The sequence below is a fragment of the Cupressus sempervirens genome, chromosome 3 (assembly GCF_028749045.1).
Source record: "Cupressus sempervirens isolate cs-2001-9-10 chromosome 3, ASM2874904v1, whole genome shotgun sequence".
NCBI classification, from domain to species: domain Eukaryota; kingdom Viridiplantae; phylum Streptophyta; class Pinopsida; order Cupressales; family Cupressaceae; genus Cupressus; species Cupressus sempervirens.
The window spans coordinates 320,004,382-320,020,656 of record NC_143120.1 but is presented as its reverse complement, the minus strand read 5'-3'; the positions used below and the strand labels follow the sequence as shown (position 1 = coordinate 320,020,656).

General features: G+C 35.7%; 1 protein-coding gene across 1 annotated transcript in view; it reads left to right on the top strand.

Moving 5' to 3' along the window:
• Window positions 1–1,673: 1,673 nt before the first annotated feature.
• Window positions 1,674–16,275, top strand: part of LOC149566279 (ARM repeat superfamily protein) — a 95,672-nt gene continuing 81,070 nt past the window's right edge. Inside the window, exon 1 of the mRNA XM_089819688.1 lies at window positions 1,674–1,832. Within this exon, the coding sequence (XP_089675814.1) occupies window positions 1,791–1,832 (42 nt within the window). The 5' untranslated portion in view covers window positions 1,674–1,790. The remainder of the gene's footprint in view (window positions 1,833–16,275) is intronic.

Here is a 16,275-nt window from a genome sequence, read left to right as displayed (position 1 = left end):
TATGTATATGTGTATGTATGTATATATAATTTATATGCATATATGTGCATGTGTGTGTGTGTGTGTGTGTGTGTGTGTGTGTGTGTGCGCGCGTGCGCGTGCGCGTGCGTGTGTGTGTGTACATGTGTGTGCATATGTTTACATACATATCTAAGTACACACACACACACACACACACACACACATATACACATATATGTATGTCTATAACACACACACACACATACGTGTACACACAAATACATAGTTTCATGAAAACAAATAATAACTTTTTTGAATTAAATCTTTACAAAATAGAGCTCTAAATTTAGAAATCTAGTTAGAATTGGAACCCTACAAAGTAAACATGAATATACAAAAGTTCTATAAATCAATAATCATGAATAGACAGAGATTTTTTATTGGCAAGCGAAAGAACATAAATATAAGTAAAATAAATCGCCACACAATGAATTGTGGAACTACCATACTGTCCACTATTATAAAATATTATACAAATTGTTTGGGTTGCCATACAAATGAGATTTTTAGAATCAAACTTTAAATATTGATGATATTAAGAAGATAGACACTTTTTATTGATTATACAATGCTTCTATGCCACTCTATTATGCTGGTAAATGAAATGATGAGATATAGGTAAAATATAACATCGCACCATAATAAATTATTGAACAATTACATATCTAATAGTGCAATATATTATACAAGTTGTTTGCATGGCATTAAAATATTTACATAGTTTCATAACATAAACACGAGTTATTAGAATCATACACACTTTGTTGATTATATCACCCTAAAAGGGCAATGGGTTTTGGGAATGAAACCCTAGATGATTTTTGAATATATATAGGACATATTTAAAATATCGAGTTGAGAACAAATGAATTCTAATATAGGATGTAATAAATATATTAATCTAGGTGTAGAGATGAGTTGTATGAAAGGAACCCTCGACACACTAGAATAATTGAATTCATATACATGAATTAAAGTAGGGCAATGAAATCTTATATAGTTTTTGAATATACACATCATATTGAAAATATAAAATTGAATATAAATGATTTCTAAATATACAAGATGTAATGAAAATATCAACTTGAATATAAATATGTACTACATGACACAGACCCTTGATATACTAGAACGATTGAATTTATAAAATGATACAAACTAATTATGAAAGCAATATTAGATTAAAATACAAATACTAATGCTAATGCAAAATGACTTCAATCAAATGACACATAAGAAAAGTGAAAACAAAAACTTCAAATAAATCACAATATAATGTTTACAAATTGAAAAGATAGCTTAACTTTATCTAAAACACCCACACCCACAAAGAGGATCTCATATATATGTTAAATGATGAAGACTACACGATTGAGAAATAATCCTCTATATGGACTTGAATGAAAACAAATTAGTTTTAAAAGAAATAAAGTTTAGAATAAGAAAACAAGACAATATTAAAGTTTAAACACTAATAATGATTTTTATCATTAATTAGAAGTATCCTTACTTCTCACCTCACTTCAACGTTCAATTTAACTTGATTTTAATAGACTACTAAATGATTAATATATTAAAGTGAGTAACTATTAAAAAAGTAGTTGTAAAAAATACTACTATTATTAGTCACCCTAACAATTCTTAAAAAACAATTATAAATTATAAAAAATAGGGCATACAGGAAACGCAGGTAAGAGCAATTTAAGAAAAAAAATCCAAGGGGCGACGGCGAGAAGATGACTTTGGGGAGGTGCTGAAATGCATTAATAATGTGGCTTATGAGAAGATTGCCTGCGCTCTCGCTGCGCTATGTAAGTGATTTTACCTCATCGTTTAAGATATTTCATGCTACATGCGGAGTTACCTGAACTATATCAACTCGATATATATATATATATATATTACATACGGAACTGTCTGAATTATATCATCTCGATATATATAACGTATATATATCAGGGCGTTTCTCTTCGCTATATTCATTGCACAGACATCCATTTAGTTTATAAATTATTTTTTCACAAACATCCAATTTATTTGGAAGAGAGATCATCGTAATAAAAATACGCGTATGCGGATTAATTAGATTAGTTTTCCAGCCAATTGTTTGACTAAACGAATGAATCAAATAATGAATCAAAATTACAGAATTGCAGCTAAATGGGGATGCATTTAAGATCAATGGGAAGATAAAATGTCTTCGTGTTTCATGCATCTTGTTTCAACATTTCTCTCTGTGTCACACGCATGGCTTAGTCAAACCTTTATGCAACGTACAAACCCGGTGATTAATTTAATTCTAAATTGCATTTTAGGAAGGAAGTGGAAGCATTTTCTTCACAAAATGCAGTAGATGGGCCCATTATTGAGATCCCATGCAAGAAATCAAGAAGGAAATTGTTGACTGGGTCTGTCGGCATAGTCAACGGGCAGCCAGCTGTTACGGCAATGTCTACGCAGGGGCCAAAATGAAACTAATTAGAAAATTTATTTGCATTATTAATTACTTTAAAAATTATACAACAATGTTTTAGCCATTATTTTTAAAGAGACTGACAAATAGCTAAAACATTGTTCTATAATTTTTAAAGTAATTAATAATGCAAATAAATTGTCTAATTAGTTGCATTTTGGCCCCTGCATAGACATTGCCAGCCGACATGAGGCTATTTGTTCAAGGGGCTTAACTTCTTGGGTGCCAGGTCACGAAGGTGTTGGAATGGTCAAGTGGATACAAGGTTATTTGTTTAAAGGTCTTAACTTCTTGGGTGTTAGGTCACGACAGTTTTGGAACAGCTAAGTAGACATGAGGCTGTCTGTTCAAGGGGCTTGCTGGTTGATTGAGCTTCCAAAGTTAAGATCTCCGAATTGTGAATTCTCACAAGTACAAGAAAGTGCAAAAGATAGGCCAGGGTTAGAAAAGAGCAACAAACATCTATTTTTCATCAAACAAATCATTGACTAAATCCAAGGAAAGCATTAAACGCATTTTACCAGTAACATATATGATCAACAATCACAATTCGTTAAGGAAATCAGATTCATTTTATCTTGTTAATCCACAAACTATACTAACATACATTCCATAACCTAGAACATTTTTTTGGGACTAAGGACAATATGAAATGAGAGGAATACCTTTTATTGTCAAGCATGCATGCTCATGAAAGTAGTATAAATGCCATTGTTCGCATTAATCATTAATAATGTAATCAGAAAATCATTCATATCTCTTGTGACACTATGGGAGCAATACTAAAATCTAGAAAGCTTACAATAAAGTTTAGAGAGATTAATAAAAATGCCAAGGAACCTCAAATCTTCAATTTTCAGACCATACAAATGGCCCAAATGTTTACATTTATTGGGATTAAGTCCCTATTTCTAAAGTCTGAGAGAGAAAAGCCCTATAAGAAGTTCGGATCCTAAGAAAGGAGATGGCATGCAAGCCATCGCCTATACCATTTGCCTTGCCAGGAACCCATGCCTTTGCTTTCAATGCAAAACTGACAAGGGTAGGTGATATCTGCAGTGTCCTTCCTGCATCATTGTCGTAGGATTTGTACTATACTTTAGATGTAGGGAGTGCCACATTTGACTGTGGGGCATTAATGTGGGCGATGGGATGTTAGAGGTGGTAGGCCCCCTCGGATGTGATAGATTCCTAGAAATTTAGCCCAAAACCAGAGCATGAGAAAATCTGGAACCTCGAAGCCCCATAGGGCATGGTGAAATAAAAGGGAGAAGGAAGAATGCAGAGGACTAGAAACTACTCCGTTGGCACCTCCTTCGTGACTCCTTTATATTTTTTGTAGTTTTCAAGGCAGGGGTTGGAGGACTCCTTATTTGGTTCATCGACCATTCTATTTGGAACCTTGCCTCCTTTAACACAACCTTAGCCTTGTTTGTCTTATCCTTCATCTTCTTTGCCAACCTCCTTTTATTAGCTATGGACTGGATCGTCTCCATGCAAATCCATGACCTCTTTATCAAAATCTTGGGAGGATCTGAACTTCTCCTTTGCCCTCTCGTCTCACTTGTTTAGCAGAGTTTTCTATGCCTCTCGACCCTCTATGCTAGCAAGGTGTGTTGCAATAGCATTAAGTGTATAGGAGCCGAAGGCTTGGGTTTTTTTTTTGTAGTTGGGGAGGGTATGTCATCAAATTTTTCTTGTAAAGTTCAATGCGATCTATATTAAGTTTGAGCTTCTTGATGCTTGACTCAAGGAAATCTTCTCCCTTCTCTCCAAGAATACTAGAGGTGATGATTTAGATCCTGACTAAGGCATTTATTTCCTTGAGCTCCCTAACTTGTTCCTTGAATCTTGTCACCTCCTTATCCCATGAACTCATATCTACTAATATATCTCCCTTCAACTCCTTGACATCAAAATATGCCTCAAGGGAGTCTTCAAGGAAGCTCCAAACTTGTTTAACTTGTTCTGCCACCCATTGAGCCATTATGTTTTTGTTTCTCCTCATTACTTGTAGAATATTCATCTCTTCTTGGAGCACAAAGGTCAAAGTAGAGATGTTGGGGCAGTGGGATGCCAATGGTTCGACCAACTCCTTGATAAATTCTTTGTATTGGGCTAATTATCCCTTTAGCTCCTACATAGATTTGTATTTCTTTTCACCCTTTTGCTGGATTCTAGTTGTAGCTCGATCAAGGGTGGAGAGCTCTCCCCATTTATTTTGTTTTCCCAAGTTAACTTGGGTCATTTGATAATTGTCAAGGGATTACCTCTACTTGGTCCTTGTTCGGGGGTGGGATAGCAATATCTGCCACCATCTCCTCGTGGGCATTCTTACTTGTTACATGTAGGGTGTGGGCCTCTTCTTTTGTTTTCGAGGTAAACTTACCTCAACTATCACCTCTTGTAAGGTTGTCTTTTTAGGAATACGTTGTTTTTTGGTGAACCCTAGTTGCAATCATCGAGGAGGAGCTAGAACATTGATTTCTGTAGTGGCTATGGCCCTATCCTACATTGCTTTTGTGGAAGACGGTCTTGAGCAGTCTGGTTCTTGCTGACTCAGAAGTGACTTATTTGAAGAAGGCGATTGGTTCAATGTTAGTGTCTGTTGACCAGATGGATTTAAATGTTGCATCCACCTTCATTATAGCCTTTGCCAAGTCCTCCTCCTTTCGATCTTGCTCTTCATGTTGTCTCCAAAACTCCTCATTTCTCCTCCTATTCTTTGATTTGTTTCTTTTTTGAGTTTCTATTGTCTTTGTCTTTTTGTAGCTACAAACTGATTCCTCATCTCTTATTGTTTTCCCCTCTCTATTTCTTATTCCCGCAACTTCTTTTAGATTTCTTCCTCCTCTTGTTCCTTTTTGCTTCCAGGAGGTGTAACTTCTTTTCCTCTTTTCTCTTTCTCTTACCATCCTCTTTGGCAAGGCAATATCTTTCTTCTTCAACCTTCCACTTCTTTTCTTTTCTTTTCTTTTGCTTCCTTTTGCCTTCGAAAAACCTCCTTTTATTGCTTCCTTTTCTCAACTTCATCTTGTTCATTTATTAGAGCAACTTGATCCTCTGGAGTGAGGACTAGGTTTTGGTTATCAACCTCCATGGAGGAAGCTTCCCCATAGTCCCTTGCTTGAGCACAAACTCCTATTTGTCTTGGATTTGTTGAGGAATGGAAGGGATTGTGGTTTTGAGAAATGGTTTATGCTTTGGAAGGTTTACTATGTCCATCGCCACGGAATACTTGCTCTCCTAGATGCTGACCCATTGATTTGGGTGAAGCTAGCAATGAAATCATCATCCAAGAGAGTCACTATCATCGGTTGCTATGACTATTTGGGGTTCTTGTGGCTGCTGATATGATGAGGTATCTTCATGTAGGATGAGGAGTTCTAGTTATGCCTTAGCTGTTTCCTCCCTTGTACTAAATCCAATGAGCACTCTAGGAGGTGTAACCACTACTTGGGGCTCGGTAGACAAAGCAAATGTGAACCCTTGGTTCACTATAAAAATCAATCTCTAATATGTTGGCATTTGTATGTCTAGTTGTTATTTTAGTACCTTAGTGGGAGTGTCGACAATCGGGTCTTGCTATTTACTCGCTTGTCCATCTTTGTGACCACCTTTATCTTTTTTTTGAAAAAAAAAACTCTTGGTGGTTTTGGGGCCCTTGCTCTTTGATTTAACCTTCTGAACATCCTTGGGTAGGTGTAAGTTCATGAATTGGTGGTTGCATTCAAGTACCGCAACGCTTATCGCTTCAAGGCTTACATCTATTGAGACCGATCGATAAGTGGGGGAAGGGGTTGATCCATTTTATGCTAGTATAGGCAAGGTCGTTAACCTCACTATTATTTGAGAAATCCTTCGGGATGTCCCTTTGGAGTTTGAAAGATCACATTTGATATTCTATTGAAGGACAATACCTCTTCCTTCTCCTGGGAAAGTCATCCTATAGATTGACCAAGAAATCTTCTAATGTGTGCTTGTGGTCTGAGAATGTATTGGAGAGGATCCCCTTTATCTTTTGTTTGGGGTTGTAGACCTCCCTTATGTAATCAATCTCATTGATATTTAGGCTTTGCAGCTCAAAGATTGCATCCTTTGCTACTAATTAATTTGAATACTTACAGTGTCTAATGGATAATTTGGTCACTATAGTGTTGAGGAAGAAGGAAGGGTTTCCCTGTAAACTTGCTGAGCTTGATGTAGGTTGACTTCTTATTTTGGAGAAGCCAAGTTCCCCATGTATTAACTAGTTCCATGGCATTGTTTGAGAACTGGTATCCCACATCACTTGTGAGCTTGTTGATCACAACATATAGAAAGGTGTCATTGACGCACTTAAAATTAGTGGCCGCATCTAAGATCCTTAGCTGATAACAATACTCCCATAAGGTGGTCTGTCTAGAGTTTTCGCCCATTCTACGTTTTATGTCCAATCCAGAGTGTTTTAGCTCGAGCTGAGACAAGATCTGAATGACATATGATGTCATATGGAACTTCTTGTTATCTCTTACCTAGCAGATCTGTTCATGAAGCTTATCAGAGATAAGCTGCGCCTAGTCAAAATGATCCTTGCCATTGATTATGGAAGTGATGTAAAAATATATCTAAGGATCATGATACAAGGAGTCCTCCTTCCCGAATACCTTGCTTAACAATTATTATGTCTTGAATGGGCTTGAATTGTACTTGGTTAATTTGGTCCATTATTTTATTTTTGATTGTCATTTCTTATGCTAGCCAATATTTGTTCAAATGTCCCTTGTTGCAAGCTTCTTTCTGGTACTCCCAAAGTGCCTCCTCACTTATTACCAGTATTGTCCAGAAGTTCAAGATTCAAAAGATCGGATGGATGACATCTATAGTGAAGTCCACCACAACATTCCCTTTGTCATCCACACATTGTCTCGAATCCTCACTGTAAAGGTCGACAATACTAAGGATTAGTTTAGGTAGGTGAATGATTGCTTGTAGAATTTTTTTGTTTGAACTAATTTGGAGTTGTTGACTTTTGGGTCGAAGTTGGTGATCGGAACTGCTTTCTATGCATTAACCCTAATTGCTTTGAGATCTATATGTTTGATCTTGGAGTTCGTAATGTGTTGCATTTTGTCTCTAGTTTCAATGGCCTAAGCTACTACTAGGATTTGGATTTCATAGTGATTGGCAAATATTCCAAGTGAATCTTTGCTTCAAACTTCTTTTCTGCTGATGCAGCTCTTACAAGAGCTGTCGTTTTCTTAACAATTCATGGTCACCTCAGAGTTCAAGGGATAGGCATGTCTATGATTTACTTATGAGTTATGAAGTTATTTGAATGTCTGGTCATGGAGATTCCCTCTTATAACTCAACATCAAAGAGACATTTTTGGATTGTCTAGTTTGGGAGCACTGAAAAGTGAATACTAGTAGTAATGCATTATTGGGATTTTCTAGTGTAACACTAGCGCTAGGGTACGACGGGATGATGGTACGCCAAGATGAGTTCCCAGGATGGGGGGACAAAGGGCCTCAATTTTGGGATGGTGGAGGCATGACAGAGCAGGGAGGGGTGTTGTATACCATACATGTAGAGCTTGAAATGCTAGTTAGAAATGATGTTTTAGTATAACATACCAAATTGAAATACTTGAACATAACAAAATTGCAACACAAATTAGAACCATTGAACATTCAACATATTAACATAGTACATACCCAAAAGTAACATTAAAAAATAAAACTCAAATAGAAATTCAAGTACCAATCTCGCCAACAACATGGTTGCAAAATGGCAGAGGTGGGGGTATTCGGTTACTCCAAGCACCCGATGCAGGGATATCTTAGGGATGGGTACTACGGGGATTTTTGGGGGGTACTTGGATTTTCAAAAACATAACTTGGGAGGTGCTCTTCGTTTGCTTGGTGCTTTGATATGGGGAAGTGACGACTGAACATCCAAGTTTAGGTTTATGGGAACATGCATGCTATTTTGGCAAGGTAAAAGTAGGAACTTTGGACTCAAAGTTCTAGAATACCTTCAATCGTTGACCCTAGTTTCCTTGCTATGTCTGTAACATTTGGATTTTCTATGAACTAATTTCATCATTAAACTAACTGATTTGTATTTCATAATCACATGACATAGATTTTAGAAAAAAATGTCTTAAATTGAATATATTCAAACAAGATTATCATTATCTATTATTTGACATAATCAGCTGAAAATAAATCTAAATATTTATTGAAATGAAAATGCAATTAATTTGCTACTAGTAGCTAACTAGATTTTTAAGATAACATCTAACTTTTTCATAAAAGAAACTTTCAGCTGGAAAGGAAAAAAATACTAACATAAAAGTTAAATCGAACATACTGTTTTAGTTCAGAAACTTTCCGAATTGGTTGTCCAAGCTCTGACTTTGGTGAGAGGAGAAGCATTATCATAGGCTTAACCTCCCAACCACGAACTTTTTTACTTATCCCCATAGGTTTTAAATTAATAGAACAGCCCTCCCTACCCTGAGGTCAGGCTTGGGATGTTCATTGATCCATTCATCAGAGTATTCAGGTGGGTTGAGGTCCCAACAGCTATTCGGGTGAATAACTGAAGCATCAGGACAACAACGCAATCAATTTGTTGTGGCAAATCTACCTAATATCGCCTTGGCCAAGGATTTCAGATGTGGGTTTATAACTCGATCTCCACCACTCAGCTTGACAACTAATTTCAAAAGTGGATTTGCATGAGCTAAAATGCATTAGATTTAATTGTGTAGTTTCAATTACTGATATCATTCCTATTTTTCTTTTATCAGGTTCATCTACACCTCTTCACCATCAACAGGTCATCAAACCGATGTCTCATCAGTGCCTGAACCATTATATCATGTACCTAATCATAAGATTCTCGCTCTACAGCCTATGAAATTCCTTGGCACGTAGAATTGAACGTTGTTCTTATATTGTTAAGACATATTTATCTGAAGTTAAATATACATGAAAAATCTGAAGACTTTAACATGTTCAGTTTGATGATTGAATAATCTTATTTTCAAAAGAATTTACGGTGTTTCTTGAGAAAGAAAAGGAGTATTTAAGCATTAATACTTTCACAACCGGCTTTCTCTATTAAACACCAAATTGTTTAAGAAGCGACCATGAATACAGACTTAAGGCATTTACAAGAGTTTAGAACATAAGTTAAGCAGCAAGATTATTATTGTGTGAAATATTACTTAAGATTTGGATCAAAAACCGACTTAGAAAAGACAAGGATTTATGAATGAAATATAGAAGAAAAGAAAACTTAAAAACACTTCCTTACTTGACTCACGGCTTACAGTCGGGTTTACTATATCTTAGCTTAGTTGTCTCCTTTAGAATTCTACAGGAATGGTCGATGATAGAAATGCAAAGACGTGAGAACTTGGGTGTAAGGCACTGTGATTGAGTAGGGTGATAGATGTTTTGCAGAATGAATGGAAGATGGATATCAATGTCCCAATAGACGACAAGGGCAACATATTTATTAAATTAAACCTGACCTTACGGCTTCCTGTCGTTACAAGATTTCAAATTTGATTGGCATTCCATTGGTTGGAAAAGAAATATGAAAAGGAAGAAATACTAAATCAAAGGTGAAAGATGAAAGGTTTAATTTATTAATATTATTTAATGTTTTATTATCATCTTGGTTAAATTATAAATAAGTATATGCAAAGTGGCATTATTGGATTAATAATGCTTAATGTAATAATGCCACTTTGTATGTATTTATTTATGATTTTAATTAAGAGAGTAATATAATGTTAAGTGATATTATTATTTAATAAAATCAATAAAGGTAAGAATTTTGTTTTATTTTAATAATTATATGTATATTTTTAATTTTTAATTTTAGCTCATGCAATTCTCCACTAAGAAATTTATTGTCAAGCCCTAATAACCTTGCCATGACGACTTTTAGGTCAAACCTGTCATTCTTGATAACTGAATCATATCATCATCCCATTCCGAATGACCTCGTTTCGTAATGCTTCCCCTCTCTCTCCGGTCTTTCATCCTGTAAACATTTTTAAACAACATTCTTCCCAAAACATCAATTCAAGATTCATAATTTGTTAAGCAAAATCATCAAGTGATCGTTAGGAAATCTCATTATACAATGGCTAAAATAAACTAATTCCATTTCACATGAACACAACGACTAAATTTAACTGACTAGTTTCATTTGATAATCAAATCGATGCAACGGCTATAATTAACTAATTCAATTTCACATGAACATGATCAATCGATGCAACGGCTATAATTAACTGATTCAATTTCACATGAACATGATCAATCGATGCAACGGCTATAATTAACTGATTCAATTTCACATGAACATGATCAAATCAATGCAACGGCTATAATTAACTGATATAACAATGGCTATAAACAACTTAAAAATTTTAGGGCAAAATTTGGGATGTAACAATGTCCCTGCACCCAATGCAGGGACATCTTGGGGACGGGTACTTCGGAGATTTTTTGGGGGTGCAAGTCCTCGGGTTTCACTAGGATTTTAAAAAACATAACTTGGGAGGTGCCCTTTGTTTGCTTGGTGCTTTGATATGGGGAAGTGACGACTGAAAATCCAAGTTTAGGTTTATAGGAACATGCATGCTATTTTGGCAAGGTAAAAGTAGAAACTTTGGACTCAAAGTTTTAGAATACCTTCAATCGTTGACCCTAGTTTCCTTGCTATGTCAGGATTGCAAGGTCAATTTCGACGCATAAACAAAGGAGCTTAAAATAAAGCCGTTGGAGTTTGATGTTCGAGAGAACTAGTTCGGGTTTCCCTAAAAATGTATGCCTAATTGGGATGGTTTTGATTGAAATTTTAGACTAGAGGTTCTAGAACCCCTTAGCAGTTTAAGCTCTTGACTTAGAAAGGAGGTCTAGGGATAAGGGTAGAAGTTTGGTACATAGTTGGGGATATCAAAATTGAAGATTCCAAAAGGCTTTTACTTTATGACTCTCTACTTTAGGTAGAATGATTCCCTTGGGTCCTAAGGATTGCGATGCAACATGATAAACTTTGCAAGGCTTGGCCTTTTGATATTTTAAGGGCATAGAACGTATCATGGGAGCCCTGGGTATGTTCTTGGCACGATTTTTGAGGTGAATGACACTCTTTGAAACTTTTGACAAATTGGAAGGCCATCATATTAAATGCATTCCCAAGGTTGGTGTGAGGCCTATGCCTACTTTCATCCATACAGATTAGGGCATGCGGGTAGGTCATTTAGGAAATCCCTAATTTTTGCATTTCAAATGTATTTCATGGCGCATTGGTTTGGGGCACACACAAGCTTTCAGGAGGGATGTCATGCCCAAAATTTAACAGGGCAAAACACAACCATTTTTTTTAAAAGGTAAATCCAGGGGTAAAACACATGTATCTATGGGTACAAGATATGCTCTATCAAATTGCATGGGGGTTGAAATCCACATCCCATGTTTCTTAAGGACATTAGGATATTACTGATTTGATCATGAGTTGGAGGTAATAAATAGCAACTTTTAGGTACGTTGATATTCTAACTAGGCCTTAGGTGTTAGGGTTAGGATGCTAACGTTCCAAGTTAAAGTTTAAGGATACCTTTTGGTTAACTATCAGCGTAGAAGGATTCTTCCCTGACTAACTCCTCTGCCGATCTTCTATAAGGCTCAATTTTAATCAACTTCTTCCTACATATCTCTAGTTGAAGATTACCTAGAATCATTTATAGGGTATAATTTGCGTGTTCAATATATCCACACACACACACACACACACACACACACACACACATATATATATATATAATTTTGATTCCCATTAAAATGATATATATATATACCAATTATCAATTATTTATGCTAATTCTAAATATTGCTACCTTTTTATATTATGAGCTATTTCCAATTATTATAAATTTAATAACTCATTATGGTATACTTACCACTAGACTAGCACCATATATATATATATATATATATATATATATATATATATATATATATCAATTATCAATTATTTATGCTAATTCTAAATATTGCTAACTTTTTATATTATTAGCTATTTACAATTATTATAAATTTAATAACTCATTATGGTAGACTTACCACTAGACTAGCACCATTTACTAGCTCGCTAATCTTAGCGTTTTAACCATATATCAAATACTCTAACTACCCTTCCCAAGAATTTAATGAATAATTAGGGTGCCCTACAACATCATGGCGCTAAAGGTATCAATTCTCAGATGCCACTCCATATATCCTATATAGTTTTGCATCCTCTCGTATATTAGATTCATGAATGAAATTTTAGCATTATAAAGATGATTAAAAGAATATTTATTCCAAACATGATTATCATACACCCTTCAATTTATTTTACTTTATTATTTTATTATTGTTATTCCCCTTTTTTTTAATCACGTAAAATTAGTTATCAATTAAAAATCCTCATTAGTCTTCCTAAATTCTACCACCCCTAATACTAATTGAAACTCTCTCTACCATCATATGCTTTTATCTACTACATCAATTTAAAAAAAAAACATTATTAACATTCAATAGATAAACTAACATAATCCTAAGAAATACCAACCCCTTTATCCTATTCAACATATAATCCTAAAACATAAATAGCTAACCAACAGTGGAAAAAAAATGAAGTTTTTTTTTTTCAATCCTATCCCACTACCCACTAACCTTCTACCGTAAGCGACTTCCCACCCTTAACTTTATTTTTTTAACACATCATACATATCTTCTCATCATAAATTGCTGGGTGGTGGAGACCCTAGGTGGGCACATGAAGGGAGTTAGGATGGGATGTATCTTCCTTGAACGCCCCACCTTTGGACACCTAGGTGAAGGCGCCTTAGAGAGGAAAAAAGAATGTTTTCAAAAAAACAAACTTAATGATTTTCACTCCTCCCCAAGTTGAAAGGGCATGGACCATAATCACGGATCCCAAGTTCTGCGCACCGAAATAGGCTCATGACCAAGTGGAGGCGCCTTGTACGTGGGTTGTTGACCATGTCAGCATAATAATGAAACGTTTCCCCTTTCCATAGGCACTCGAGCCTTTCAAAAAGGTATAAAGGACCACACATGTTGAAGTCACCTCTTTTCTTAAGACAAGGGTGGGTGATTAAAGAGAAGATACTGACTTAAGTCAGAGCATGTACCATGTTCATGCGCTTGAAAAAAACATACAAAGTATTGGGCGCCTAGGTGGGGCCAAGTTTGAACACATTGACCCCTCCCCTTTATAGAACTAGGCGCCTAGGTTGAGTTTATAAATGTTTTCTTGGCTGCACTTTATTTCATTCTTTTATTGGGTAGTGAGTTTGTGGTGGTTGGCAGGGTAGAGGATTATTAGCATTTCCTTATTTTAAAATTGGTAATCCTGCTCCCAAGGTACTTGTCCTATTCTATGTCACTTCATAAGCTGACATCTATTATTATGTAGGTGACCTAATACTAGTATTTATGTTATCTCATAATTCAGATTTATATTATTTTACTGTGGGGGTGAATATTATATTGAACTGTATTGGGAGGGGATTTTATTGTTTTTGCCATACATTTTCCAGAACACAATTTTGCACCTACAGGCCTCACTTTGGAGTTTTTGAGCTATTGCTTCCTTTCTCTTCTAATTCACCAAGTATATATATTAGATTGAGTTGATGAATTTTTTTTTTATGCTATCTATTTCATTTCTAACTCATAGTCTTAATGGTGTGTCTTATTGGTTGTCATGAAATTAATATCTCATTACATAGATTGTTTGGTTTCAAGGCCCATACTATCTAATCTTATCAATTGCATTACAAAATATTGCTTGTTGGAAGTCGAGAATTTTCAAATGCATGGAACATCAACATCTATCATTTAGTTTATTATTGATATCTATTAAATCAAATCTATTGAATGCACATTCTACCCCTATATATGATTCAAGATTGATCATATAATGCATCTAGTTACTTCTATGAGAATGGAGAATAATAGGATAACAAGGTGCTAGTTTTATTTACATCTTACTAATGTCTACTATGATACCTATTCCATTTGCCCAATACATTCATATTCATGATAATAGATCTGCAACAACAATACAATGGAATTCTCTCTTTTATTTCTCTCTTAACATGCAACAAGCTTATCACAATTGAACATAAGGTGGTAGACTCTTCTTGTCAACATTACATAATGTAAAGACCTCTACACAAGATGATGCACAATCCTTCTAGTGACAAATGAATAGAAGCAATATTAACACTCTTACAATCACAAATAGAAACACATAACAAGATGGAGTTTGCTGCTCCATTATCAAACCAACTACAACAGTATTTCCTCCTCTTATGCAATGAAATCTTCACGACTTCCAAGTATCCAAGTGCATCAAAAAAACCTGCAAGGATCAAAATTATAGAACCATGGAGGCTCACCTCCCAACCTAGGCCTCAAGGAGGCCACCCACCGAGCAGGGGAAACAATGCTCAAACGGGATACATTCAATCAAGCATCATAAGCAAGAACCAACATGAATATAATATTTTCACAACTCATTTACAACCCCAACCAAGGTTTGCACAATGATTCAATGATTCTCAAATGGAATCATAAACATTGGGTGAAGGTGGGCTCTCCAAGGAGGAGAATGCCATATCTTTATGAAACAACAAATCTTGCAATTGTAGTATTCCAATAAGGCCTCCAAGAAACATGCCACAACAAGGCTATCAATAATCACATGCCTCAACAAGGCTATCAAGACTTACTCCTGTTCACATATCCTCACTTATACCTCCCATAGAACAATAGAAAGGCATATGGCTTCAATGGAGCCCATACTCCATGAAAATTATCCCCTCTCCAAGAGGAGGATTTCTCAACTTCAATGTTGAGCCCAACTAACCCCTTCACTCCAAGGCTTCTCTTCCCTCCCAAGGGTGAGTGAAGCCTTCACACCCAACACAACATTCATTCCACCACAACAACTCAAGAAAACAAAATCAAAAGCAAGTAGATCCAACATGCTCATTTACATACACAAGCAACTACAACATACACCATATGCAAGACACATAAATCCTACAAGAACACTCTTACAATTTCCATCTTTCAACTTTCATGAGATGAGAAATTCCATGGCATGAAGCACTAACCTCCATCCAAGCTAATGGCTATGAAATGGTGATGAAAAGCTTTCCTTCCTTGGCTTCCAAGTTTCTGCTCCCAAAAACCCTAAATGTCTCTACCATTAGAGAGTGGGTGAACAACCACTAAGTTTGGCACAAGCTCCCTAAAAAGACCTCCACTTCCATCCCCACCTACCCCTCTTACACCCTTGTACCTTTCTACCAATAGGAAATAACCAAGTGGTGGGATGAGGAAAGAAGTCATGTGACACTCTGATTTTCGAATTGGCTTGAAAATGACGAGTTTAGAGGGTCTTCTAAGTCCCCTAGGCCAACTTATGGTTATATTTAGACCCCCAACCTATACTACTACCATGTGGGTGACTTATTTTCACCAAAATAACACTTGGGAACCACTTCTAGGCTCTCTAAAGTTCCTATCAAATTTAATTTGAATTCCATCATGAAGGTGACTCATCCTAACACTCTCCAAGGTGGGTTAACTTAATTTCATAATGGGATTAAGTTTAGGTTAAGTGACTTCATGCCCAAAAATCCTATATGACATGTCATTTACACATAGACAACACAAGTGTCAAATGACAC